Source organism: Perca fluviatilis, chromosome 9 (genome assembly GCF_010015445.1).
Source record: "Perca fluviatilis chromosome 9, GENO_Pfluv_1.0, whole genome shotgun sequence".
NCBI lineage: Eukaryota > Metazoa > Chordata > Actinopteri > Perciformes > Percidae > Perca > Perca fluviatilis.
The window spans coordinates 10,627,092-10,653,554 of record NC_053120.1 but is presented as its reverse complement, the minus strand read 5'-3'; the positions used below and the strand labels follow the sequence as shown (position 1 = coordinate 10,653,554).

Below are 26,463 nucleotides of genomic sequence, written 5' to 3'. Positions count from 1 at the left end.
TAAGTGTTGCCATGAGTGCCATAAGTGTTGCCATAAGAGCCTGATTACACAGGTGATATAGCCTAGACATAGCTGCTGTGATCGTGCTTTTCCTTCATATAGTTCCCTTTCTTATTTATTTTCCCAAGCTTTTAGTTTCTGCTTTTTGAAAGTTAGTTTGTCTTTTGTTGTGGTTTTGCGGTGTTCCACACACACACACACACACACACACACACACACACACACACACACACACACACACACACACACACACACACACACACACACACACACAAATATGCATATTCATATGGTCCTAGTCCCCATATAGTGTGCTCCAGTCGATATATACAGTCTGATTCAGTTCAGTGAGTCATACCGACAGGAATCTGGCAGCTGGCCAAGGCAAAACATATCCCCAGAACCCTTTCATTGAGGCGCCATTGCTTTGAAGGCGACAAAGGCAGATATGAATATGGAGACGGGGAGGCAGGGAAATTGGAAATCGGATTAATCTCTTAAATTCTGTTTTTCCATTTTTACAAAATCATGTTGTGCACCAAAGAACTTCCAAAATATGTCAAGGTTTAGGAAAACGTCATCAAATTATAGATATTGTAGCCCCCTCCTCGATACACACACAACAATGTATAAACAAATATCCACATATTCAAGTTATAATAAAATAATAAAGTAGTCAATGAAATAGAACAAGATGGGGGGGGGGGGGTAGAATGTGTGTGCAATACCTGTGCCATATGAGTAATATTATGTTAAAGTGCAAATTGAAAACTTTTATTATATTGGGTATGGTAATGTAAGAAAAAACCAGCGTAACATAATATTTCACTCAGAAGTCAGTAAGAATTATGGGTTCAATTTTCAAAAAAGTTGTAACAAATCAAATATTATTAAAAGATTAAAAGAAAATGGCTTGGAAAGTGAAGTTTAATATGAATTTCAAGGCAATGCCTTTAATGTACCATGAGGTGGCGACAAATGTTACATAACCGCAGCTGGTTTAACTTTGTTGCTGTAATCTGACCAATCGGTGCTGCTGTTGCTCCGACTGACCGCCAGGGGGCGACGGAGTGGTGAGGCGGGCTTTAAGGAACTCCGTTCAAGCTAATATCTGTTATTACTGTACATCCGTTTAGTCCTTATTTATTACAAAATAAAAGCAGAGAAGTACTTTACCTCCGTATTATCAATTGTATGCAACTTTATACTAAATTATACAAAATATAATCCAAAGTAATGTGTGATTATCGGTTACAATAAGACTTTGTTGATCCCTGGGGAGAAGCAATTGTTTGTTCTTAAAGTATGTTATTTATTGTCTTGTTTGTCAAGCTGTTCTATTATGTTTACATTTTTGTCTTTTCATAGTCATAGTTAATATTTAATAATTAGCTATTGCACTGTTCAATCCATGCACTGTTCACTTTAGCACTACCACCATTGCACACACTCTACCATAGCACCTTATCATGGTCATTGCATCACATGGTCAGTCCATACCAGACCTTTGTAATCACTTCACAAATTGTTAAATCTTTAAATTTCTGTGAGTGATTTCTATGTATGTGAGATGTATGTGTGTATGTGTGTTAGTTGTGTTATGGTTGTCTAAGCTACTGGATGCCTAAAATTTCCCTCGGGATGAATAAAGTATCTATCTATCTATCTATCTATCTATCTATCTATCAATATCCAAAGTAATTAAAATGAGCCCTTTTTTACTTAAAGCATTTATTCTTACACTGCAGTATTGCTACCCTAACCAAAGAGGTTATCTGAATACTTCTTCCACCACTGGTATCAATGATTGTTAATGGGTTCAAAGCATATTAATTTATTTTGAAAATTCACAACAGAAAGTAGCTCTTCTTCATCGTTAGCTTTACTGACTGTAACTGTTGTGTGTCAACAGCAGCTCTACCATCCTCCCACACCACAACAGTGTCGGCACTAAACACAATGGGGCTGTAATGTCAGCGAGAGGCGATATTGGAGCATCTTCTCAAGAGTACTGATTCTGTGTATGGATTTAATGATGATGAAAAAAAAGAAATTTAAGTTCAAGGTGGACTTCGAGCTGGACGATCTCTCGTCGGTCCCCTTCGTCAACGGTGTCATTTTTTGTAAAGTCAGGCTGCTGGACGGCGGGTTCTCCGAGGAGTCTTCTCGGTGAGGATGTGCACTCATTCAAACACTGACTGGCTTTTTTTTTTTAAGCTTGCAGGTTAAAATAGCTGAGGAGCTTTAGCCTACTATGATACATTAGCTACCAGCTCACCAGCTAACATGCTACATGACTAACGTTAGAAACTAGCTAACGTCAGTCAGTTGTCTGCCACTGTAACGGTGTTTGATTGTGGTTGTTCAAATGTAACGTTAACGTTACCTTCCAGTCAAAGCTATTTTAACCGAGGCAGAATTGTAAACGCCATGTTAGCATCGAGTGGAGAAAACAAACTTTAGCATGTGTGACAATTAGCTACTGCTCTGAAATTAGTTGGCATTTACATTTCACAGGCTGACTTCCTCGCTGGTCGTGGTATTGATTAACTGTGCTATGAGTAGCCAGCTGACTTGTCACATAGCTAACTGCCACACAGCTAAATATGACTCCTCTGTCTATTGATGCTTAAAGGGATAACGTTACTTTGCCAATATGCAACCAACTTTATATTATAATAATGTTGGTAATATGTGTAAAGGAACTATGTTAAACTTCCCTCCATCTTACAAGTGCCCAGATCTCTTGACTCTAGGGCTGGGCGATATGAAGAAAGTCAAATATCACAATATTATTGACCAAATACATCGATGTCGATATTGCGACGATATTGTAGGGTTGACTTTAACTTAATGTTTCACAGTGAGATTTTAGATAAATAATAATCAGTAATGTGGACATAAGTGGGTAAAGGAAAATAATAGAAGAGCTAGAACTCTGTTTCCATCTGTTCTATTAGCCTGTTTAGAAAGTTACATCGCTGTACTGTAATGCAGCCTTTAAAACCAGGAAAAGACAACACTTCTAACGATATTACGATATCCATAATGTAAGACGATATCTAGTCTCTTATCATATCCATATAATATCCATGTATTGCCCAGCCCTACTTGACTCACTCAGTTTTGGGCCTTTACGTATTTATAAGTAACAGTTAAAGTGGCTTTTTATCATTCTGCCCCATATAGACTACAAAGGGGAAAGCATGTAGCTTTTTTTGTCCAAACAACAGTCTAAACCCAAATAAATGTCTTAATTTACTGTCACATAAAGACGAAGAAAAGCAGCATATTTTTGCAACTGAGAAACTGGAACAAGGTAATGTTCCTTTTGCTTGAAAAATAACTTAAACAATTCATCAAATATAGTTGCAGAGTTATTTTCTTTCAATCCATTAACCATCTACATCGTTGCAGTTTTCATCCAAAACCCAAAGATATTCCAAATATTATCATAGAAGAAAGAAAAAGAAGAAACCCCGTAAATATTCACATTTAGAAGCTGTAGCCAATGCATTATTATGATTATTTTGTGTTTTTGCTTGAAAAAAAAAGAATGAATTTATGTAGCGATTACTTTCTGTCAATAGATGGATTGATTAAATGCCTAATTGTTTCAGCTATAATTAGAAATATTGTCCTATGTAGCTGAATGGGTATGATATGATAATTGCACTGAAATGGTTGTGAAAAGGAACTAGACGATAAGACATCCAATAACATATTCAAGAAAAGAAATTACATGATCCTATGCCAATTATACAGACTACACACTACCAATACACTGCTGTCAAGTTGAGACAAGCACGGACAGTCATCTCCTCTTTAACCTGTTTTGGGGTTTTTGCTCATAAATTAGACTGTCTTCCAACACTGGACTAAGAGAATAGCATTGTTTTAGAGTGAGGCTGTAGGGATTAGATGGCTTCACCCGGATTATATAACAAGCCCTCTGTTTGCTCTACAGTAAGTAGCTCTTATAAAACGGCTTGCTAGAAAGGCCCAGCGTGTCAGACTTTGCGAATCAGGATGCTTCTAAGTTCATGACATTAAGGTCATTTTAATATAGCTACAATTTTCTTTGTACATTTTGTTATATATGAGCAGCCACTGCAGCTGAATCAAAGCGAAGAAACACTAAAAGGCTTTTAATCCCATTACCCAGACTGTGAAGCTCATACGGTCCAGATTCTAATTAAAACATCCTGTTCTGGCTCTGAAATGTTTAAGGTAACATAATTCATAGTCACGAGTCTCGAGCGTCATTAAATAAAATTTTTGCAGCAGTTTGATTTGTTAGACCCTCAAACGTCACTGTTTCCCCTGACACTATTTTGAGTCATCCCAACTGTGAGTGTAAGGGAAGTTAGGATTGTTGTTTTCTGAGCCTTTCTTTTCCTTTGGTGTGGCTTGTCATCAGGAGGACTGCACCATTGTTACTGCCCAAAAAAAAAAAAGTTTTCCTTGTTATATAAGTTTACGTTTTTGAAAGTGTAACATTTTATGGACAAATTCAGAATTACAGTTAGGCCTGGACGTTAGAAAACCCTGCACCAAATTCATGTCAACATTTTTAGTTTTCTATGTAACAATGCGTTAATGAGAGAGTTTAATGCCTGAAGCCTGACGGCAGCTGCTTTGTTAAAAGGAGAGCAGCTGTAGTTTAACAAGACATCTGACCCATGTATTTAGATGAAAGAGACAACCTCAGCATGTGCTTAAAACCAGGCTTACTCACTCTCACATACGTATAATAGGATTTTTGCTGCACTGAGAAGTGCTGTGAGTTACAGTACATGCAGTAAAGCACGCAGTGTCCAGCTGGCTGGGAGTTCCCTCTCTGACTCTGGAAGTTCACTCTCGGAAATGTATCAACCCCAGGATGAAGTCATCGTTTGTAAAACATTAGTCACGCAATTTGTTCTTCTTCTAGCGAGGCAGGGATGCAGTGCACGACTCGGGCCTGTATATTCAGTCCAGTTCAGTCTTAACAGGGATCTGCACGCCGTGGTGATCATTTAAGTCTTATATCGTAAATGTCTTGCATTGCAACACGTTCTGTTTGTATCCCTCGTCTTTGTCTCTTTTTGTCAATATTTCGGAGGTAAACTGCATCATTGTTATTTGTACTGTATTTGAGAGGGAAAAGCACCGGCTCTGCTTGTATTTAAATCCAGCAAAATTGGTCCAAATGAATGGCATGTGGACTATCTTGACAGAAGGGAGTTGGTTAGGTGAGTGGGAGAAGAGAGGATGCCAGTGAAAGGGAGGCCATCTGGGGTATCGTAATGCTGCCCACGCATACATGCTCTTTTCTCTTTCACTTCATCTCATTCTGTCACTCAGTAGACTACACCTCATTCTAGGGTTGCACAATATTGACAAAATGGGATATTACGATATTCATGATGAATATTGTGATATCAATATTAATTTCGATATTTCTTTAACATATGTAAAATTGCAAAAGTTATGGGAAAATGCATCAAAATAGATTCATAACAAATAAAACAAGTTTTCTTACAACACAAGGTTTATTTCAACTGACAGTCATATTGGACTGGTAAAACATGAATGAATAAATAACAACCATGTCTACAGAACAGGACATGTTTTACTGGTTGTACAGCATAAAAACAATAAATAAAGAGCATGTCTACAGAACAGGACATATTGGAAACAATAAAAGTAAATATAAAAAAAATGTCATACATATTGCGACACTTTCAATATAATATTGCGCAACGTGATATCGCGATAACGATATCCAGTTGATATGTCATGCACCCCTACCTCACTCTCATTTACTCTCTAGTTATTGACCGGGGATGTGTGCACATGTGTTTCTTTCACTCTCATGCCAAAGCGAGCTACACCTGCTGCCGTAACCTTTAGATCAATTGGTTAAAACAGCATTCTTAATAATTAGCTTGTTTAATAAGTGGCCTGAACCAATTGAGGCTAAGCACATAAGCTTGTATTGGCAACTTGAATCAGTAGCCTTAAGCAGGGGGAAGAGATGCGAGGGTTGTTAAACCAGTAGTCATTCAGCCTTAGTGACTTTCATTGTTATGTAATAATGATATTAAAACTTAATGAAATTAAGTTTTGCTCTTGCAAAAAAAAAGAAAAACAAGTGACAAGGCAGGAAGTCAATACTAATCTTTTTTCTCAATACTGTGTGAATGGTTGTGAATAATGCTGGGTGAGTAGGGTTGGGGTGATGCTTGAAATTTCCTGATACTATTGCCAATGCAATACCTTTTTGTTACTGATGCAAAACATCATTTTTCAATCATTTGCTTTTAAGAATATAAACATTTATTTCCATAACTGTTTTGCATTTTACAAAAGAAGCCAACATTCTCAAATGTTAAATACGCGGCTGAAGCAGCGTTACAAAAACCTCTTCTAAATGCAATACAGTCAAAAATTGGCAATTGTTTAAAATTTTAAATCTGTAACTTTTTTTTATCAAAAAAAAAAAACAAGTAAACAAGACTACAGAACAGTTGCGATATTCAATGGCAGTTTTTTTCTCATTTTTGTTAGGGATAGGGTCGTTTTTTGGCCATTTGCATTTTATCTGAATCTGCGTTTTATTTGCCTGAAAACAGATAAAGTTAATTAATTAAAAAGTGCGCTACTTTGTGGGGCCCCTGGTTTGTTCACCTGGGCGAGTGGGCGCCCATATATAGAGGCTTATTCCTCGACGCAGCGGCCACAGGTTCGACTCCGACCCGCGGCCCTTTGCTGCATGTAATTCCCCCTCTCTCTCCCCTTCATGTCTAAGCTGTCCTATCCAAATAAATGCTTAAAAATGCACAAAAAAATTATCTTAAAAAACAAACAAAAACCAAGTGCGCTTCTTTGGCTTGGCTACAGCTCTGTGTCTGTCCCTCTGCTTCGGTTTCACTGAGTCTGACTTAATGTCCCTATCTTTTACTGTGTATTATGTTTATTTCTAATTTATTAAATAATTGCTTAAAGCCTTTAAACAAAGTTTTGTGTTGGAGTTTGTAACATTCCAAAATCGTAATCTTGACTTACTCACTGTAAATGCGCATCGGTTCCAAATATCGGTTATCGGTTTTACTAACTACTAATAATCGTATCGGCCTTGAAAAAACATTATTGGTCGATCCCTAATTTTTGTGCATATTTGTAAGAAACCTTCTTTCCCATGTATAGATATGATGCATTATGATTCTGGTAAGGAGCCAACTACAATCAGAGGTTATAATGTGAGTTTTCCAAACCGCAAAAGGAAATGAACCAGCTTTTCAGTTGTACAGAGATGTGTTCAAAGCTACATAAGGACTGAAATCCCAAATCCCTGCCAGTGTTTGCACCAATCACCTTTACTATAGGAGTATCATTCTGAAGCTGGCTAACATCCAGTTGTAAATTGGCTTTAGTGACTACAAAATGCAGCCCATGCATAACAAATGCATTTCTGACCTTACAGAGTGCTGAAAGATGGTCTAAGTGTTTGTGATTTCCCTTTGCAGGGAGCCGGTGCAGGCTAACTGTGTTCGATGGAGGAAACGGTTCTCTTTCCCCTGCAAGATGAGTGCCAATGCAGGGACAGGTGTACTGGACCCTTGCATGTGCCGTGTGTCTGTCAGAAAGGTACAGTATGTGGTTACCGAGCTCCAGATGTCACATATAGTAATACCTACATAGTGTTGATTCATAATCTGATGCTTTGCATGTGAATGTACAGGGTTCAGGTTAAAGATGCATCAGGCCAAAAATAAAGGCTGTTGTTCTTGTCAGTGTAAAATTGCTTTACCTGGCTTAAATTCTGGTATTAGTTACTGTACGTTCACATTTATGTGCCAAATTGAAACTTGAGAGTGAAATATGAACTGTAAAACACATTTAGCAAGCACAGCATTCTTAAGAAAACAGACTCATCACACAGTGAAATCTTTGGCCGACCATCCTTTGTCTGTCCTTTAACATTTAACCTTAAACACGAGCGTGCTCTGTGCTGTGGTAGTTTAATCATAGTTTATAGGCTATAACTGCCAAAAACGGCAGTAAAATCAAGGAAATGGATAAGCCTGAATAAGCCTTCCCGGTGAAATGCATCTTGTGTTTCCACATTGTAGCTGCAAGCTATTTCTGGTGTGCCCTGCCCTCTTTGTTTTAGGACACGGAGCATGTCAAGGACTGAACTGTACTTTTGTTCTTTTAGGTTTTGAACTTTAAAATGTCAAACAGTTGCCCCTGCTACCATTTGGACCCAACAGCAAAAGAGTAGTTTTGATGTACTGTGTATTTCTCTGCTCGTGGCAAGTAGCATATTTGTAATAATATTAATTTACCAGACCAGAATGAAGTTGTTAAGTTACCATTAACAGTACCAGGACTGGAGAGCATGACTCAATCTCTCCACTTTGATTTATATGGAGCCAAAACATTTAATTAAACTTTCTTTTCCTGTTTTAGAATTTTGAAACTCAAATCAGTTTCAAACACATTTGACGGGCAGATGGTGATCACTAATGCAATGTTGTTGTTTTTTTAATTGAATCATTTTTAAATGGAGCATAAGTTTAGAGTTCAGTTTAATTTAGATATGTATCTTCTCTTTTCCAGGAGCTGAAAGGTGGGAAGGCATATGCAAAGGTATTTCCTCACATAGTTATGTCATCCAACCCCCATCCCCTAACCCAACCTCCAGGTCGCCTAGATTAGCAGTAATCAACCATATTTATGTAGAACGCCATGTGAGCCCGTAGCAAACAGATGGCCATCGCTGCCTGCGGGTTGGCTCATTATGTCATATGTTATCGCTTTTACTGTTTGCAATTAATTATTTACTGAGCAGGCTAAAAGCTCTTGTGGACTTTCTAGACTAGATGAAAGATTTTTTCCCTGTAAATATTAAAATTGGAGAAAATTACCAGCTTGTCATTGAAGAATTAATATTGTTTTTCCCTGTAGTTTCTCCCATTCGTGACTGCTGGCATTTTACATCCAGAGATTGTGAGAGTGCTGACTGTGCCAAACATCAATCTCCTAAAAGAAAACGAAGTTCACCCAGTGTCATTCTTTCTCCTTCAGCTTGGTTTTGCAGATCTGAATTTAGCAGAGTTTGCCGGCTCAGGGAATACAACCCGCAGATGTCTGCTGGAAGGCTACGATACCAAAAATACTCGCCAGGATAACTCCATTCTCAAGGTAACGTTGAAGCTACGGTAACGCATCCACACCAGTCTAATTTGACGTCTTCAGGAGGAAACCTTGGTGTTTTGAATACAACCCTGGTGTTTTTCACAACTAGGAAGCAGGAGCGGAAAAAGGTTTTCGCATAAACATCTAGGATTGAACAACAATTGCTAGGTTACCAGGTAGTCCGTTAAATTGTAAAAGAGGTGTCACCTGTGGAAGATAAGAGGCAAATTAGGCCATTATCTGCTTTATTTTATGTACAACTTTCATTCCTAATTTGTGACTAAGTCTAATGAACAAAAAGAAAAGAAATTATCACCTAACATTTGGAATTAGTCAGGGTATGCTGTAGGGCTGGGCAATATGGCCTAAAAATAAAATCCCCGATTTAAAAAAATAAAAATAAATCCGATTTAAGATTTAAATCGATTTTTTTCTCCCTCTACTTAAAATCAATCTGCAGATGACAAAGAAAATGTTCAAAACAAGTTTTATTTTGTTTTGACTCATACACACACGCACACACATGGGACATGTATACCATTATGATTATTCATGCCAATTTTGTGGAAATATAAATTGGTTTCAGGTTTTTTTGGGGGGGGGGCTATATATTCAACAACAACAAAACGGATGCGTGAGATAAAGCTGTTTTCACACATACAGGTGGTAATTCACTTCTCGTTCCTCGCTAAAAGTTCAAATCAATTTAACGTTATTGCGCAACCTTGCCCCTATTTTCACCTGTTGCTGAGTAACGTACGTTAACATCCCGTGGTCTCTTGAATGTAGCATACCTGTAGCAAGCTCCTTCGTAGCGATAAAACAAACGTCGAAGCGGAGCTCCGTGCTACAGAGCGGCGATTGCAAGTTGTTTAAGCCGCTACAGACCTCCGTCACAGCTCGGTTGTATCAGCAGCATTTAGTAGATGTGTTGAGCCGCAAAAGAATTCCTCAACACCGCCTCTGGTGCCCCGCATGGTGCTCCTTCAGGTTAGCGGTAGCTGGTGGTTCAGTTAGCCCAGAATAGGTGACTCTCAGCCGGGGACAGAGCTCCGCGAGCGGCCGGTCATTTCGACGGAGATTACAGATAAGTAAGTAATAAAACGACTGGTTAAGAAAATAATTAATGTTAGTCCCTGTCGCTGCCATGTTGTTTGTGTATCTCTACGGCAAACGTGTGGGGGAGGGATGAGACCGTTAGGAGCTACGGGAGCCCAGAGGGGAGCGTCGGTGAATGTTAAGGAGAAAATCGATTTTTCATTTAAACAAATCTGCGTTAACTACAAATTCGAGTTAATCGATAAAATCGATTTATCGCCCAGCCCTAGTATGCTGATTCCCCATGGCTCTTTAAGATCAGTTGGTTAATCTCCAGTTACTTTTTTTCGTTTTCTTTCTCGATTCTCATCAAGTTGGAATAAAGTACAACTATGCTAGCCTAGAAATCTAGACTCACCCTAGTGGCAGCAGATTTATTTTGCAGCCAGGGGGGTCTAGGCACTCTCCGTTGGCTTGCGAGCTGGAAAAACCAAACTCTGGTCAGGCCAATCACATCGTGTATAGAGTCGGTGGGCGCGGGGCTTATGGCTGCTGCTGCTGCTGGGAACAGCGGTCTTCTGGAAGACTTGGAGTTAAGCTTTTCTTTGAGAAAAGAACAAAGAACGGCACTGAAATCATTCTTAAAAAAGGAAGATTTGTTCGGAGTTTTGCTGACTGGATACGGCAAAAGTTTAATCTATCAACTAGCTTCGCTACCTTCTTATTGCGTGCAGAGGGAATTTGAAAGAAAACCGTTTCTCCCGCCCCTCGGATTGAGCCCTGCCAATGGTGAGTTCCCAGACCCAACATCTTGATGTGGGTCTGGCTTGTCAGGCTACAACTATGCTTGAATCAAAAGTCTTTTTTTTTTCTTTCTTTTCATAGGTCATCATCAGTACACAGCTCATGTCAGGGGATCCCTGTTTTAAAACGTAAGTCAAACTGATATTTTTCACCTTTTGTATGGCGCCAAATCTGCTTTGGTCTGCAGTTCATGTTGTATTAAGTCAGTCAGGGTTAGTGGCAGCTCACTTGTAGTTCAGTCTAGGGCTGGGCGATGTGGAGCCCAATCAAATATCATAATATTTTTGACCAAATACACCAAGGGCGATATTGTTGGATTGACAATTGGTGCTTTCACTAAATATTTACACAATGAGTTTTGATAAATAATCACCAATAATGTGGATACAATGACTAAGTGGGTAAAGGCAAATAATAGAACAGCTAGAACAGTCTGGTAAGTTCAGAAAATGACATCACTTTACTGTAATGCAGCTTTTAAAACCAGGAAAAGACAACACTTGTGTCATATCACAATATTACAATATCCAAAATTTAAAATGATATCTGGCCTCATATCGTGTCGATATAATATTGATATATTGCCCAGCCATAGTCATTTAACCTGTACTTCCATTGTAAAACCATTTATTGCATAAATGAATTAAACTATTCTTCTGCCTGTGTTCGACTATGAGCTTGCCCAGATTTAGATATTTACCGTCTCCCTGAGAAACCAAAACCAACCCAATGACCTGACCTGGACTGGACTGTAATTTAAAGCAGTGTCCTCTCTCTCTCTCTCTCTCTCTCTCTCTCTCTCTCTCTCTCTCTCTCTCTCTCTCTCTCTCTCTCTCTCTCTCTCTCCATACATTTCATGTCTGTATCTCTACTGCCACTGTCACATAAAGGTAAAAACCCTAAACAGAAAAAAAATGATTCTGTATTATGTGCCAAAATTCTGACATTCAGTCTGCTGCTATAATCTGCTGCTCATTGCACTTGTTTGGGAGTGGATCCAAGACTGCTGCTGTAGGTGTGGTACTGACAGCTCTCAGCGCTGCACGTCTGACTTGAGAAAGTTTCATGAGAATCAAACCATACAGAATTAAAGCAAACACCAAAGATTCTTTTCTACCTTAAAATAATGTTTCCAAAATTGTTTTAGTTGTTCATCAACTCGTAACAGGGTGAACGGCACTTCTGCATTCGCTTTGCGGCCCTCTATCTGCGGCTAAAACCGCACTATGCAAGTTTGCCAGATCGGGTAGTGGATCTGTAGTTCGAATGAGAACGGTAATGGACAATTCCGCTTCCAACCTGTAGGGGGACCGAAGAGGAAAAGTGCTTTGGTGTTGCTTTAAGCAAGCCGAAAGAACTGTTGGCTAATCAGAATTTCACAATCCAAAAGCATTGCTTGATTTCATCCTGCAAGTATCCTGCAAGTTGTCGCACTAGTTATTCTAGTAGAAATGTGACTTTCAGTGAAAGTATGTGTCAGAGAAATGCTGTTTCACCCAAGGGCAAAATTTGACCTAAAAATTATTCAGTAGCCTGTATGTTAATGCCAAAAGCTCCAGCATGTATTCAAATACTAAGCATCTACAGTATGTTCACTTTTGGCTTTAGCTGAATGCTATTCTGAATGCTAATATTTTATGCTCTTTCCCTTGATTAATCTTAATGATTTAATGCTCACGACCTCCATTTCACCCGTTTTTTTAGTCTTTCTCACCTTGCTTTGTAATATTAGACAATTGACACATTGAAATACAAGACAGGAGAAAAAGCCTTATTGTCTTTCCTGTGTCACCAGGCCTCCCTCCACAGCCACAGTGATCGGGATCCAGGGTGATGGAGAGAGCCTGCTGGAGGAGAGGAAGGGAGGGGACTCACAGAAAGGCTGTTCTGGTGAGACAAATCACGCCACATTACACTCATCTGCCCTGCTTAGTCATCCCATGTTTTCCAAACATTCACAGGCACCTAATAGAGCACACTTGTTAGCCATCCTATTGCGTGCGGAGTCTTAGGTTTAGAGTAACAACCTCACTGTTTTCTGGTCTGCCTTTATTTGCAATGTTAAGCCTTTGCTAATAATTGGTGTAGATTTACATTGGAATGACATGGACACATCCCTGATAACTTTCAGGAAAGCTAAAATTTTCCTCCCAACATTTTGACTTGTAATCCCAAGGCTGAAACACATTTTCAGTTTGGTTAGATCCCCATCTGGATAGCTGTGTAAGCTTACTGCGCACCTCATCGCTTGTCGTTGTTGTAGCATCAATTTCTAGTATATGTGGCTAGCAGATTTAACCGTTGATATAAAAAGATTCAGAGTAAGTAATTAGGTTACATTTATAATCTTAGAGTGATTAGAATCCAAGTTTACTGGCCAAATTCAGATTAGAGGAAGCCATAATCAATTGAAAGTAGTACCTTCTGATAGAGTGCTCTGTTATATTAAATAATGTATTGCTTTATAACACCTTTGGGAGTAAAAATGTAAAGTTAGAAATTCAAATTCAACTATAGCATAACCTTTTGATTTACCTGCCTCCTCGACATATTCAATTCCAAATTTGAAACCGCGCTTAGCCCCTGCGGCTAATGCAAACCAACCATTGCCTGCTGCTCCTCCACATTATTAAACGTTTCACACAGGTTATTTGTCACAGAGTTTAGCGACTTCCATATATCTACAGTAAAGTGCAGGCCAATTTTGTTTTGCACATTGTCCGCACCTTTTTGTTGGCATACAGCATTAGTTAGAACTGCTGCAGGTGACATGCTCTTATTGCAGGTTGGTTGTTGAAGTCAAACCTCAAACACATCAAGACAAGCATCAATTTCACCGCATGGAAAAGCGCAGTTATTCAAATTTTATGGAAGTTAACCTCTAGTTTCTTACTTTTATGCATTACTATTGACAGGTTAATTAAGCTGCAAGCCTGTGTGTGTGTGTGTGTGTGTGTGTGTGTGTGTGTGTGTGTGTGTGTGTGTGTGTGTGTGTGTGTGTGTGTGTGTGTGTGTGTGTGTGTGTGTGTGTGTGTGTGTGTGTGTGTGTGTGTGTGTGTGTGTGTGTGTGTGCATACTTCATATAATGGCTATTTATCTCCAATTCAAATATTCAAATTCAAATATTTCTCTTCCAGCTGCCCCTTCCTGCTAAATTTCTGTTTCACCCCCCCTCTGTCTTGTTTTTTGTGTGTTTCTCCATGTGTGAACATATTGCAGTGTTGTTTCTCATGGAAGCTTAAGTGTAGCGCAGCTCTTTCATGTATAATTCAAACTAGTTCTCTTTTAGATTAGCTACAATCTGCTCGAACCCTGTAGGCTCTTGCATGGTTAAAAATAGGAGTGTGTGCAAGTTTGTCTAGGGGGGTTTGTGTGTTTGTATGTGCACACAACATGTGTATTTGTCTGCTAAAGACAAAACACTTTCCTGTCAGCATCATCATGTCTTGGCCATGCAAGTTTGCAGCGTATGTGCGCTGCAGGTGTGTTTCATGTGTGTGAGCAGTATCAATTCAAATGGGAGGTTTGGTAAATTAGGAGGAAATATGGTGTACCCTTTTATTTCTTAGATGGATTTCTGTCATAATATCTTCCTGAATGTTAGTGTTACAAATAATTGATTGAGATCATAGAAATAAAATTATATTTCTCTGATTTGAGATTTTCTGTTAACCCTTGGATGCACCGGGTCACTGGAACCTACAAGGTTCCATAAGTGAGTCAAAGATGACCTGTATCAGTATTAGAATCACAATTCTTCATAACAAATATATGCTATCTTCAATTTTGAACAAAATTAATTATTTAAATTCTACACTAGATTTTTTTTTAACTATTTAAAAAAGACAGTTACCGTGTTTTTGAAAAGGTTAGGAAAAATGTGCATTATATTGGGGGGAAAACAGTAGCCAGGTCATGTTTGACACACCTATGCTTAATCTCTTTTGAAATCGTGTCTATTTTCTGTTGTGTGGCTGAGGCAGAGACCTTTCCTTCCTTTCCGGCGGGCAGTTGAACTCTGAACTCTTCTGCTTTGTCACAGCTCAGCTTTTTGCCCGTTTGCCTTGACACATGTTCATGTTGCTGCACGTGTTTTTAAAAAGGCTCAAACTCCAGACACTATTGTACATACAGTTCCATCTCTTCAGCCTCACAGATATTGTGGATTGCAGATGATTTCCTTTACATTGCAGAACCACTTGAGCTGTGGCACGGTTGTTATCGTGGATATAATATTGTAATAGAATTAAACAACTATTCCTCTAAATGTGTTTGTTTTTTGCCAAACCCCAAGCAGAGCTACTGCTGTGTTCAGATCCTGGCCAACTGTGATCAGTCGCTCATTCATTCAGGGATGCTGAAGTAAGGGACAGTGTGTGGGAGGCAGAGGAGAGGTTTCTCTGTTGTTGTCGAAAATAAAGTAAAAAAAAAAAAAAAATGCTAGTAACAAACTGGGTTTATCTCTGTGGTCTTAATGGAAACTTGTCTAGTCGACAATCTCAGGCGCTTTATACAGTTTCTGGGGTTGGGCATTTCTGCAAATAACGGTATGTTGTATACTTGATCATTTACAAAAGAAACTTGCTGCAGCTCAGATTTTTACTGTGTTGCTGCTTTAATTTTGGTTCAGTACAGTCAACCAATGTTATGTTTAAAATGTCTTTGGAAATGTATAAAAAGTGGTTTGCAACCCAGCATTCTTGTTCGGCCCCTGATCTCTGTCGAAAATGTTGGGCTTTTGATTCCGCACTATGTTGCTGAAATAGAGGTTGGTGAAACGAACAAGTCCGTGTGCGGTCCTTCTCCTTCAATTAGTACAATCGACCACAAATGTTCACGTCAGAAACCCGTGGTATTACTTTGTTCGGCTATTCCTGCTTTCATTCACAAAAACTATCTATGCCATACACCAATCTGGTGTATTGAGCTGAGAATGAGCCATGGTATTAAATAAGTACACAGAATGAGCCTTGCATGCTTTGTTCTTGTTTGTCCCGTGCCTCTCTAACTATATGTGGAGGCATGAGAAAAGCTGAACATGTAGCTTTTTTACTTAATTATGGCAGTTTGTTGCAATAGAACAGACTCTTTCTAAACTTTTAGGCCTTCGTCTAGAAATGGCCCGATACCATTTTTTGCTTCCCAATACCGATTCCGATACCTGAACTTGCGTATCGGCCGATACAGAGTACCGATCCGATACCAGTGTGTCATATATTTTATTATGTTTTAACAACTGTATACTACTATCCCTGTATGGATGTGATATTATTTCTATCTTTGTTTTCAGTCTGGCTCAGGTTAAACTCTTTGTGAACAAATACAAACAATGAATGCCGTAGAACTTTCTTTTATTATGCAGTCTGCCAGTCAGTTATAACGGAAAAAGACCAAAAATAAACTACTTTAACATAGATTTTCTTTAGGGCTTTATTACGTGGTATCGGATCAGTGCATAAACTCCAGTACTTCCCGATACCAGCGTTTTAGGAAGTATCGGAGCCGATACCGATACGGTTATCGGTATTGGAACATCTCTACCTTCATCATTCCGTTTGTCTTTTCTTCTGTTCTTTCTAATCTCCCAGAGAGTCGAGAAGGGAAGTGTCCTGTTGTTTCTGATGAGCTCGGGGGCTGCGGCCACTCCCGAACGTCCAGCTACGCCAGCCAACAGTCCAAACTTTCAGGTAAGGGCACCCCACATTTAAAAAAAAAAAAAAAAAAGTGTTTTTCCTGATTTACTGTTGTCGACCTGACATGGATGGCAAGCAATCATACAGACCATGTTTGCAGATGGTATATAATGTATATGTAGCTGTCCAAGCTGGCTTTGTGAGTGACAGAATTAAAACTAGTTGTTACCAGCATAAACTACACAACACATAAATCCTTCTTTTTTTTCTGGAGAAATGATTTTGTCAAACTGATCAAGGTCAAACTGAGAAAAGCTTTTGACTAAAGAGGAGGGAAGTGATAAAACTGTTTTCCAGTGACCCTACACCAGAGCAGTTCAAACCTGAGGCCCGAGTTTCCATTACAGGCAGATCAGATGACTGTAATAAAAGATCAGAGGAAGTGGAGAGATGCGCTAAGAACGGCTCGGATGCCTCTCTAATTTTAAATTTGACAATGTATTTCCTGCCTCATAATAACGTGTGTGGGAAGTTGCTCTTCCCTTGCTGTAGTGATCTGACACCCTGAGATAATCATAAATAAAAAAATAAAAAAAACAGACAAAATAAAAGATTACAAAAATAAAATACCAAACAATAACATAAGATACAAACAATAATCATACCAAAACAGTGTGCTAGCAGTAATATAATGCATTTTTTGTTAAATGTTTTGAGAAGTGATTTTAAGGATGTCACTGATTCTGAAAGCCTCCGATGTCTCTTGCCCGAAATGGCTTCCTGCAGACATGAACAGCGTGTACGTGTAACTTTACTGCACTGCTAAATCTTTTAACACACTGCAAGTTGCAAATCCGCTTGACAGCACAGCAAAATGGGTTTTGCCAGAAAGAAAGAAAACTAAAACTGTATAATGCCTTATATGAATAGCAGATCATTGATTTAAGAATTCATGTTTTCATTCAGATATTAGGCAGTACATCTGTATCTTCTTCTGCACTTGTCGTTCATTTGTACAGCAATTATTGGACTTTTATGTGCATACATCAAATTGATCCACTTTCATTAATGTTTAAATGCAGATTAGACCACTGGTGCTACAGTATTACTGCATGCATATAATATTATGGATGTATCTCAGTAGCTGGTGGTTGCAATCTCTTGAATGCTCCAATGCACCTTTGCATGATTTCTCAGGGCGTACAGCAACTTAACATTACTGATCATAGTGATGGTGAAACCTAGTGAAGAATATAGCAGCCAATCTCTGTTTTTGCAGAAAACCGAGCTAAAGAGAGTGACTATAGGACTTACATTCAGCAATAGCAGAATTTCGACCTGCTACTGTATTATTATATTATAAAATCTTTCTCAGGATACAGCACAGGTCACTCGCGCTCCTCCAGCATGTCAGAGTTCAGCCACCGGAGAAACCATTCAGTGGGCAGCGCCTCAACGGGCATCGGCAGCCTCCCAGAGCCCAGCGAGGACCGAGACAGAGAGTCCAGACCCTGTCCTGCTCTGCCTGAACACCCGGTCCCCACCACCACCACTAACAACCCAGCGGGCACACCAGTACGGAGCGCCTCGTCCTGTGAACGACTCAACAGGTGAATCTTTAGGTGATTTGTCAAATAAAGAAAGGTAATTTACTAAAAGTATCCAGATAATAATCATTGTCATACAGAAAGCAGTCAGCAGGTCATGTTGATCGCTTTTATCGTAGGTAATTACAGAGTAGCGATTGTTTTAAGGAAGTTAACAAAACTTTAGGCATAATCACACCTGAGTCTGTGTCACATTTCAGGAAGCAGCTGTCATGCAGTAAAAAGCAGCGAGGCAGAGCAGCGGAAGAGTGTGTGGTTTCATTATGTGGTGTCAATAGCGGATCTTGGTAATGATGAAAATCTTAGTCTTTGTGTTTGTGAAGTGTCCAACCATGAAGCAAGCAGAGTAACTTCACAAACTCAAGACTGGGAAGTATGGTTTTAGAGTGCCCATATTATGAAAACATCACTTTTTCTGGGATTTGAGGTGTTATTTTGTGTCTTTGGTGCTTCCACACACATACAAACTTTGAAAAAAATCCATCCATGCTGTTTTGAGTGAGATGTGGGTTTCTGAATGTGTCCTGCCTTCAGTCTCCGGGTGATAAGTTCAAAATCTGCACGGCTTTCTACGTCACTAGCCGAAACGAGCTGGCTAACCGCAACCGTTAGCGCTAGCATGCTACCTCGTTCTCAATGGCAAAGCACTGCTACAACACACACAAGTTCACCATAATCTACAAAATAACTACTTACATGTTTACGTTAAGAAGAAGTCTCCCAGCTAATCCTGCCTGGTAACTGACTGAAGTTGGAGAAACAGCCTTTCTTTTACTGTCTCTAGAGTTAGCTAGCTGACATGATCTGCGATCTGAGCTACTGCGCATGTGCGAGTGCAATCAAAGATAGTACAGAAGAAAAGATGTCTCACTCTGTAGCTAAAACAGAGACATGAACACAAGGTGAAAAGAGGAGCTGCAGCAGTGAGAGAGAGAGAGCTGTGCAGTACAACAAAAATATGGTGTTTTTTGATTTAAACCTATTCTGGTACAACCTTAAAATACAATTATGAACCTGAAAATGAGCATAATATGGCCACTTTAAGTACTTTTTATAGCTTAAGCTACACTTTATATTCAGTCTTTGAAGACCAGCATTTAGTCATGTAGTTCTCATGTCATTATTACCTCAGACACTAGCGTGTTTTACTTCATCCAGTTATTAATGTTCAGGGTTCCAGTTTTTTGAAGGAATAGTTAGTTTTGGTAAATTTGCTTTTTTGTTTTCTTGCCGAGAGTTAGATGAAAAAATCTGTACCACTCTCATATCTGTACATGTCAGTGTGAAGCTACCACTAGTTTGGTGACAATGAGTCGACAAAATCATTTCCAGCTGCTTAGATGGAATCCCTTGGCTCACAGATTGGCCACACCCTTGCTTAGCACTTAGTGAAATGTAGATTCACTATGAGAAACAAACACCATTTTCTGTTTGTGGTGAAAGCCATTAGTGGTCAAATGAAAGTGACATGAAAGTTTATCCTCTCCTCAGACACCCTGTGAAGCAGGACTCCATGGAGTCTCAGCTAAAAAGAATGGACGACACGCGGGTGGATGCTGACGATGTTGTAGAAAAGATCCTCCAGAGTCAAGACTTTACACCCAGCCTACTGGACTCCAGTGCTGAAGGTAGGCTACTCATCCAGAGAAACAGTAAGGTGTCTCATATAGGAATCGCCATTTCTGCATTTCTTTGTTTGGGGTGTCAATGTTGTGTATGTTCCCAGGCAGATTTCCCCCATCTTGTATCAAGGAAAGGTTAAAGTTACCAAACACAACCTTATTCTCAAACTCTGTAGCAGAAATGTTAATCAATTACTCGATTGACAGGAAATTAATCAGATAATGATTCATATAATATTATCGTTAATTAAACTAGGGCTGCATCTAACAATCATTTTCATTATGTTTTTATCTACCAATTGTCTTCATTAATCTATTCATTATTTTGTCATTAAAATGTTCTTGTATGTCAGACTAACAGTTACAGTGATGGAAAATAAAAAGAAGCTGAACATATTTCTAATTAAGAAGCTGGTATCGGCAAATTTTGGGCTTGAAAATTGACTCAAAAGCTAAATCAATCATCAAAATAGTTGCCGAGAAATATTTCTGACCATCAAAAAATCTCAAACCACAAATATCATTCAATTTGTATCAATCAATCATTTGTTGCCGCCCTAGTCTGGAGAATGTCTGACTGTGTGTGTTACAGTAAATGCACAGCTACTTTGCCTAACACAATAATTAACTGACAGTACTGTGCTACCCCATGAGTCAGTCTGTGTACTTTGAGGAGAATGGCATTGTTTTTCTTTTCAAGGTCTCATCCAGCTCAAAGCTAGGAAAAGAAAGCTGCTGTCAATACATGATTATTTTTAGATTGCCTAGCAACTGGCTGCTCCTCATGACAAGAATTCTACAGGAGGATGTGGGTGCTCTCTGTACTGACCGTATGACTACTGACCACAACTCTCTGTTTCAGAGGAAGGCTTGCGTCTGTTTGTTGGCCCTGGGGGAAGCACAGCCCTCGGAAGCCATCACCTTCCCACCAGGTGAGCATGGGATATTCACTGAATGAACTTAAAGCTCTAGTGCGTAACTGTTTTTAAATAATGAACGTCCGTTACATTCAAGCCAAGGCCAAATGAGTTGGTACAAAGCTAATTAAGACTATCGGCTCCACAAAACCCTCTCTGTATTTCTCAGCATGGCTGTGTTTAGAAATTGGTCTCGTCCGGCGACCTTCGCGTGCAGAAACTCAAGTAAAGATAATTACATCTAGTCCATCATGTTTTTTTTAATCCTCCGTGTCCTCCTTGGCTACTAGCAACTGTGTGGAGGAGGGGTGGGGGTGAAACGCGATCACGGAAGGTTTGTGTCATGTGGATGCACCGACAGAATTGTTGTCATTACTTAAAATTCCTCATGGGGCCGACGGAAACTACACACTATAGCTTTAACTCATTAGGGCTCAACACTAACTTTTAAAAGTTGTTGCCAGGCTGGCAATAAGGTGTTAGCTTTTGGTTGCCGGAACTGAAAATATGTTTACCATTTTTAGTCATCTTATATTTTGAATACTTGAAAACTAGACTATAAACTGTGTAGTACTGAATTGTGGAGTTAGACACTTTTCACCATTTCAATTTGCACATTCTTTTGTGATGTTGACAGGTTAGTCGAACCTTTCGTCCTACAGTCAAATATCTTAATTTGCTTCGCCATTGTCTCTAAAACGCACGTGCGGTGATGTCTGGTTCTGGTGACTGTAACGGCAATATTTAAATATCACTAATGCAACAGATATTTAAAAAAAAAAAAATTATATATATATTAGGGTGCATGTTTGCTGTCCCCATTTTCATGTTATAAAGTGGTTGACAAGGATCAGTTGCCAATTTCTTAAAATGGTTGCCAATGGCTATAACCGTAACTGCTCACATTAAATTTTTTATACCATTCATAGATGTAGATGGAGAGGGTGCAGGTAGTCGACTAAGTCTTTTGTCAAAGGTTCAACCATTATTGGCGCTTCCAACTTTCTCTGGATACAATAACTGTTGTCTAGGAGATTGTGTTATTTTACTGTTTCAGCTTTTATTGCCACATGGCTCTAGGGATGGCAACATCAATCTGACAGTTGGTCCACCACTTTGGTTCAGACTGACACGTCAATGACTAGTAGATGGATTGCCATGCTATTTTTATTATAAACCTTTGCTCTAGCGCCACGATGAGGTTGACATCTTTGGTGTGAGTGAAACATCTTAGCAGCTATTGGATAGATTGTCCTGAGAGTTTGGTGGGGACATTCATGGGTGAATCATTTCAGTGATCCCTTAACTTCTCATCTAGTGCCAACATCGGCTCAAAGTTTCAATTTGTCCAGTACTTTGGTTCATATGGACTAGATACCTGCAAAACTAATAACATTACATAATCAGATTAATGTAGATATAAGGCCGGGTCATGCTGCAGAGTATCTAGTGTTTGCTTGGGTGAGGATAGGATTCAAGGACGCTTTAAAAGGGCACTAGGTCAGAGAATTGTATGATATAACTAGTAACTATTTGTAAGACAAGTGGAGCTAGATAAGTAGAGATAACGGCTAGACGCAGGCATTGGCATTAAGATGATACTGCCTATCAAGCCAGCGTGGCCAGCCACAGCAGTTTAGCAGCACTAAGCAGACACAATGTAGATATAGGGCCGGGTCAAGTATCTGCTCTTTTTTTTGGATGGGAGTGGGACTTAAAGGCAGCTTAAAAGTAAATTAGATCAGGGTTAGTCTCGCATTGCCAGACCTTCCTCCACAGTTCTGCGGAGGAGGGTCTGGCTCGTCCACACAGCATTTCCAGATAGCAGAAAAACGTGCTCTGGTTTATTGGCATTTCTTTAAACCAATCACAATCGTCTTCGCCGGTGCTAAGCGCCGAGCGGAGCCAAAGTGCCGCTGCAAAACAGCTTTGGGAAGGAACTTGTTTTGGTGGAACGTGTACGTTCAAAGGTTGTTTTAGTCGTGCAACAGAAAACTCAGATTGGACAGATAGTCTAGCTAGCTGTCTGGATTTACCCTGCAGAGATCTGAGGAGCAGTTAACCACAGTCAGAAATCCACCGGAGTTTAAAATTACAACACAAAGAAGGCATAAGGTAATGGACATCCGAAAACGGACAAGAGTGACATCCGGCAGAATTTCCGGCAGAACAATAACAATCCCAGAAGTGGATCGTCGTGGATATAGACTAGGTCACGGTTAGAAAATGGTGTCGCCTATCATTTCGCCCGGTATATTAAACGGCACAGCCTGATACCTACTACAGTGCCTAGTGATAAGTTGAAACTTAACATAAATAGTGGACTTCCATAGGAATGCTTACTCAACTTTTAGCACATTTACTAAGTATTGATAACTTTTCTGTATTTAAATAATGACCGGGTTTGGTGCAGAATAATTTGAACACTCTAAAAAGCGGGAATGATTGATTCAGTGATGATGCATTGTAAGTTGTCAGCCCATTCTTTGTGATGTGTGAGCCAGATATTCTGTTGGGTTGCTAATTTTGTCCTTTTTATTTTTTATTTTTTGTCATCCCAGGGTTGGTGCTGGAGCGTACGAGCAGGTGGTCATAAAGCGTTAGACCTGCAGCCTCTCAGAGGTGGACTGACACTGCTTCCATAAAAACAAAAACTGGAGGCAAGGCTGTGTCAATTTCACTCTGCATTCCTACAGCACAACCGTTACCTGATCAGCAGCACCGTCTCTGACCTGATCATTCTGTGACATTACAACAGTGCCCTCCTGTGTCCATATCTCCTGTGTGACACTGTAGCTCCCTGATCGATTTTTAAGAGTGAGAGGTAAACCGTTATTATCTCAGTGTAAACATACAGATATGAATGAAGTGAAATGAAACATTGGCCAGTATTTTCAAAACATTAACATGTATATAACTGAAACGGTGTACTCCTTATTTTCTGGGTGTAGATTAGCCTCATCTTTTGAGGTCAACTTTATCACCCAGCATCGTAACCCAACCCAATTTTAACTGTTAGAAACTGGAAGAAAACGATTAATCTTTCTCTCTAATGGAGGACACCGGGACAGGCTATGTGTGTGCATCATCAGAACAAACTGAAATCTACACTGAAGAGGAGTATGCCATGCGCTTTCAATACATTCCTTTAGTCTCTCAGTGTTTGTTTTGGACTTCCTTTTCAAATAGGAGGTTGTATTTAATATTAGCCTATAAGCTGCTAAAAAGTTGTAGTTGTTGGCACTCTGACAACCGTTGAGAGTATTTTACTACAAAGACAAGGCATCAGACTTGAGCTATTTGATGAGTGAACGTGGACTGTGTGAATGTGTACGTGTCCGCTATGTGACAAGACCACTTTTATCAGTAGTAACCGTTATCCTGTTATCTTGGATGAGTGAAGGGATGTGACATGATCTCTTGTAAGGAATGCTATATTGGTACTTGCAAAAAGAAAATGGGAGAACATGACAATTTGCTTTCTAGTAATCATAACAGGTCCTTGTTCTCATTTGTTCGCGGAGCAATGTTTTAGAAAATCCTGCACTAGTAATCTGCCCTACAAAGGTAAAACACAGCAACATATATGTTCAACACTTTTTGTTCAAAGAGTTTTTTAATCCAACTTTCTGACTATACTGATATTGGTAATCCAGTTTCTTGAATTCATATTTTAGCAGATTTTAGTAAACTCCATCTTTGCTTTTGACTCTAGTGACATTCATGTGCTTTGGTGTGATTAAGATACCTTCAGTCTGTGGTATACAGCAAAACGGATACATTTAATTATCATAATTTAAAGACCTGAATAATGAGAAAAGTTTATTTTCGTAAATAAAAATAGTTGAAAAGGACAGGAAAGCTGAAAAAACACACTCTGTTGGTACATACTGTGTTTTCCCCCTAAGTTACTGCTGTCTGCCTTTGTAGGGCAGTTGATACCGAAAATAAAAAAAGGGGCTTCTGTGATGGATATTACTGTAGAAGGGCATATATCTAATGCCAAGCATTTCAGCTATGTATCTATTGTATACCTATGCTTTGCAACTTAACTACATATTTCTGAGCTGGCCTGTTGACCAGGAAGCTTACATCAGTGAACAAATGGAAGATCCTGTGACGTACTAACAATTTTTAATGTGTAACTGAAGCATACTGTCATTTGTTTCACTTAAGGATTGTACAGAGGACTAGTTAAGTAATCCACTGCCATAAGGAAAATACTCAACAGCACCTGTTTTTAAAAAGGCCTAGAGTACTAGTTTTGTGCGTGTATCTATACCTCCTAACATCTTAACTGTAAGATTTGAGAACAGTCTTAAAACCTATATAATTAATAAACATTATTAACATAGTATAATTAACCAATGCAATCATAGTCTCACATTGTCAGACCTAGCTCCACAGCGCTGTGTTAGTGCTGGAGTATGGTCAGGCTACACTGCTTAATTTTCTGGAATGGGGGGGGGGTTCTTAACACCAATCACAATCGGAGCAAGGGGAGGAACAAAGACTGACATTGATGTCAGACATCTGGTAAACCAGAGTAATGCAATCAATATATGAACCATTAGTGCTACAGACAAAAATCTAATCTAACAACAATATATATCTGCTGAGGTTTGAGCTCCTGATGTCGTCATGAGCGTTCACTATTTGCATTTCCAGCCTATAAGATGATTAAGTGCACAATTTATTCATTTTATTAGCAAATTAGCCAAAGTACACAACACACTGTTATTACCTGGAAGCCTGTTAGGCCTATGCATAATGAGAATACTAGACGCATTAGAACTAGTGAAAACGGACTGTACAGTGTCTGTAATGTTCTGTCTCCTATCATAAGCCATATTAGAGGTAGGATAACTCCTCCAAGATAAACTATATACATGTTAAATCAATATCTGCACATGCATTATCAGTGTATGGTGTTTTAACTATACGTCAGTGTTCTGTTTTTATGTATGTCCTGCATGATTAAGATGTCCTTTTATTAGCTTGCAGAACTTAAACCATGTTTTTTTTTTTCTAATTTTAATTGTGCCATCTTTTAATCTGAATATTACCACACTGAAGGAACAATTTCACTTGCCTATTGTGCATGTAGGAAAACATTTTGTTCTCATTACTTCATGTTAAAAACCGATATCTGTGCAGTGTATGATGTAACTGTAAATCAGTGTTCTCATTTTGTGTTTCTATTTTTGGCAAAGTTTAAATGTCCAATGTTGAAAAATCACATCTATGAAGATATCGTCTTTGTTTTTAAATCTTTCATTGCTGATATTGTGCCATATTTTTGCTAAATATTTTTATTGTGAAGAAAAAAAGGGTTATCACTACATAGTTAAGACCGTGTTAAGTGCATGATTTATGGCTACCAAATAACTTGGGAGATTTTTTTGTTTTACCTGTGTGACACAGGTATAATTTTCATGGTACCTATCATGTTGTTACAAACATGGTTTCTTCTTCTCTTCTGTGAAGCTGTTGTCTGTCTAAAACTGTAAAATGTATTCTCCTGTAAAGTGATGTTCTGCGCTGTTCTGACACTGTCCACACTTGTCCTTTCGACCAACATTTGCTTCCTTAACAAGTGTCCTGGATGCTTCAAATGTGTACCTTGCACTGTTAAATAAACAGTTAAAAACCTTGA

General features: G+C 39.1%; 1 protein-coding gene across 1 annotated transcript; it reads left to right on the top strand.

Annotated features, from left to right (window-relative positions):
- Window positions 1-1,892: 1,892 nt before the first annotated feature.
- fam102bb (family with sequence similarity 102 member Bb) lies at window positions 1,893-26,463 on the top strand. The gene is made up of 11 exons (XM_039811029.1): window positions 1,893-2,169; window positions 7,512-7,632; window positions 8,608-8,637; window positions 9,076-9,192; window positions 11,110-11,156; window positions 12,824-12,918; window positions 16,617-16,715; window positions 18,037-18,271; window positions 19,760-19,896; window positions 20,753-20,822; window positions 23,369-26,463. Exons 1-11 carry the CDS (start codon window positions 2,024-2,026, stop codon window positions 23,409-23,411), a joined length of 1,140 nt encoding a protein of 379 aa, XP_039666963.1. The 5' UTR covers window positions 1,893-2,023; the 3' UTR covers window positions 23,412-26,463.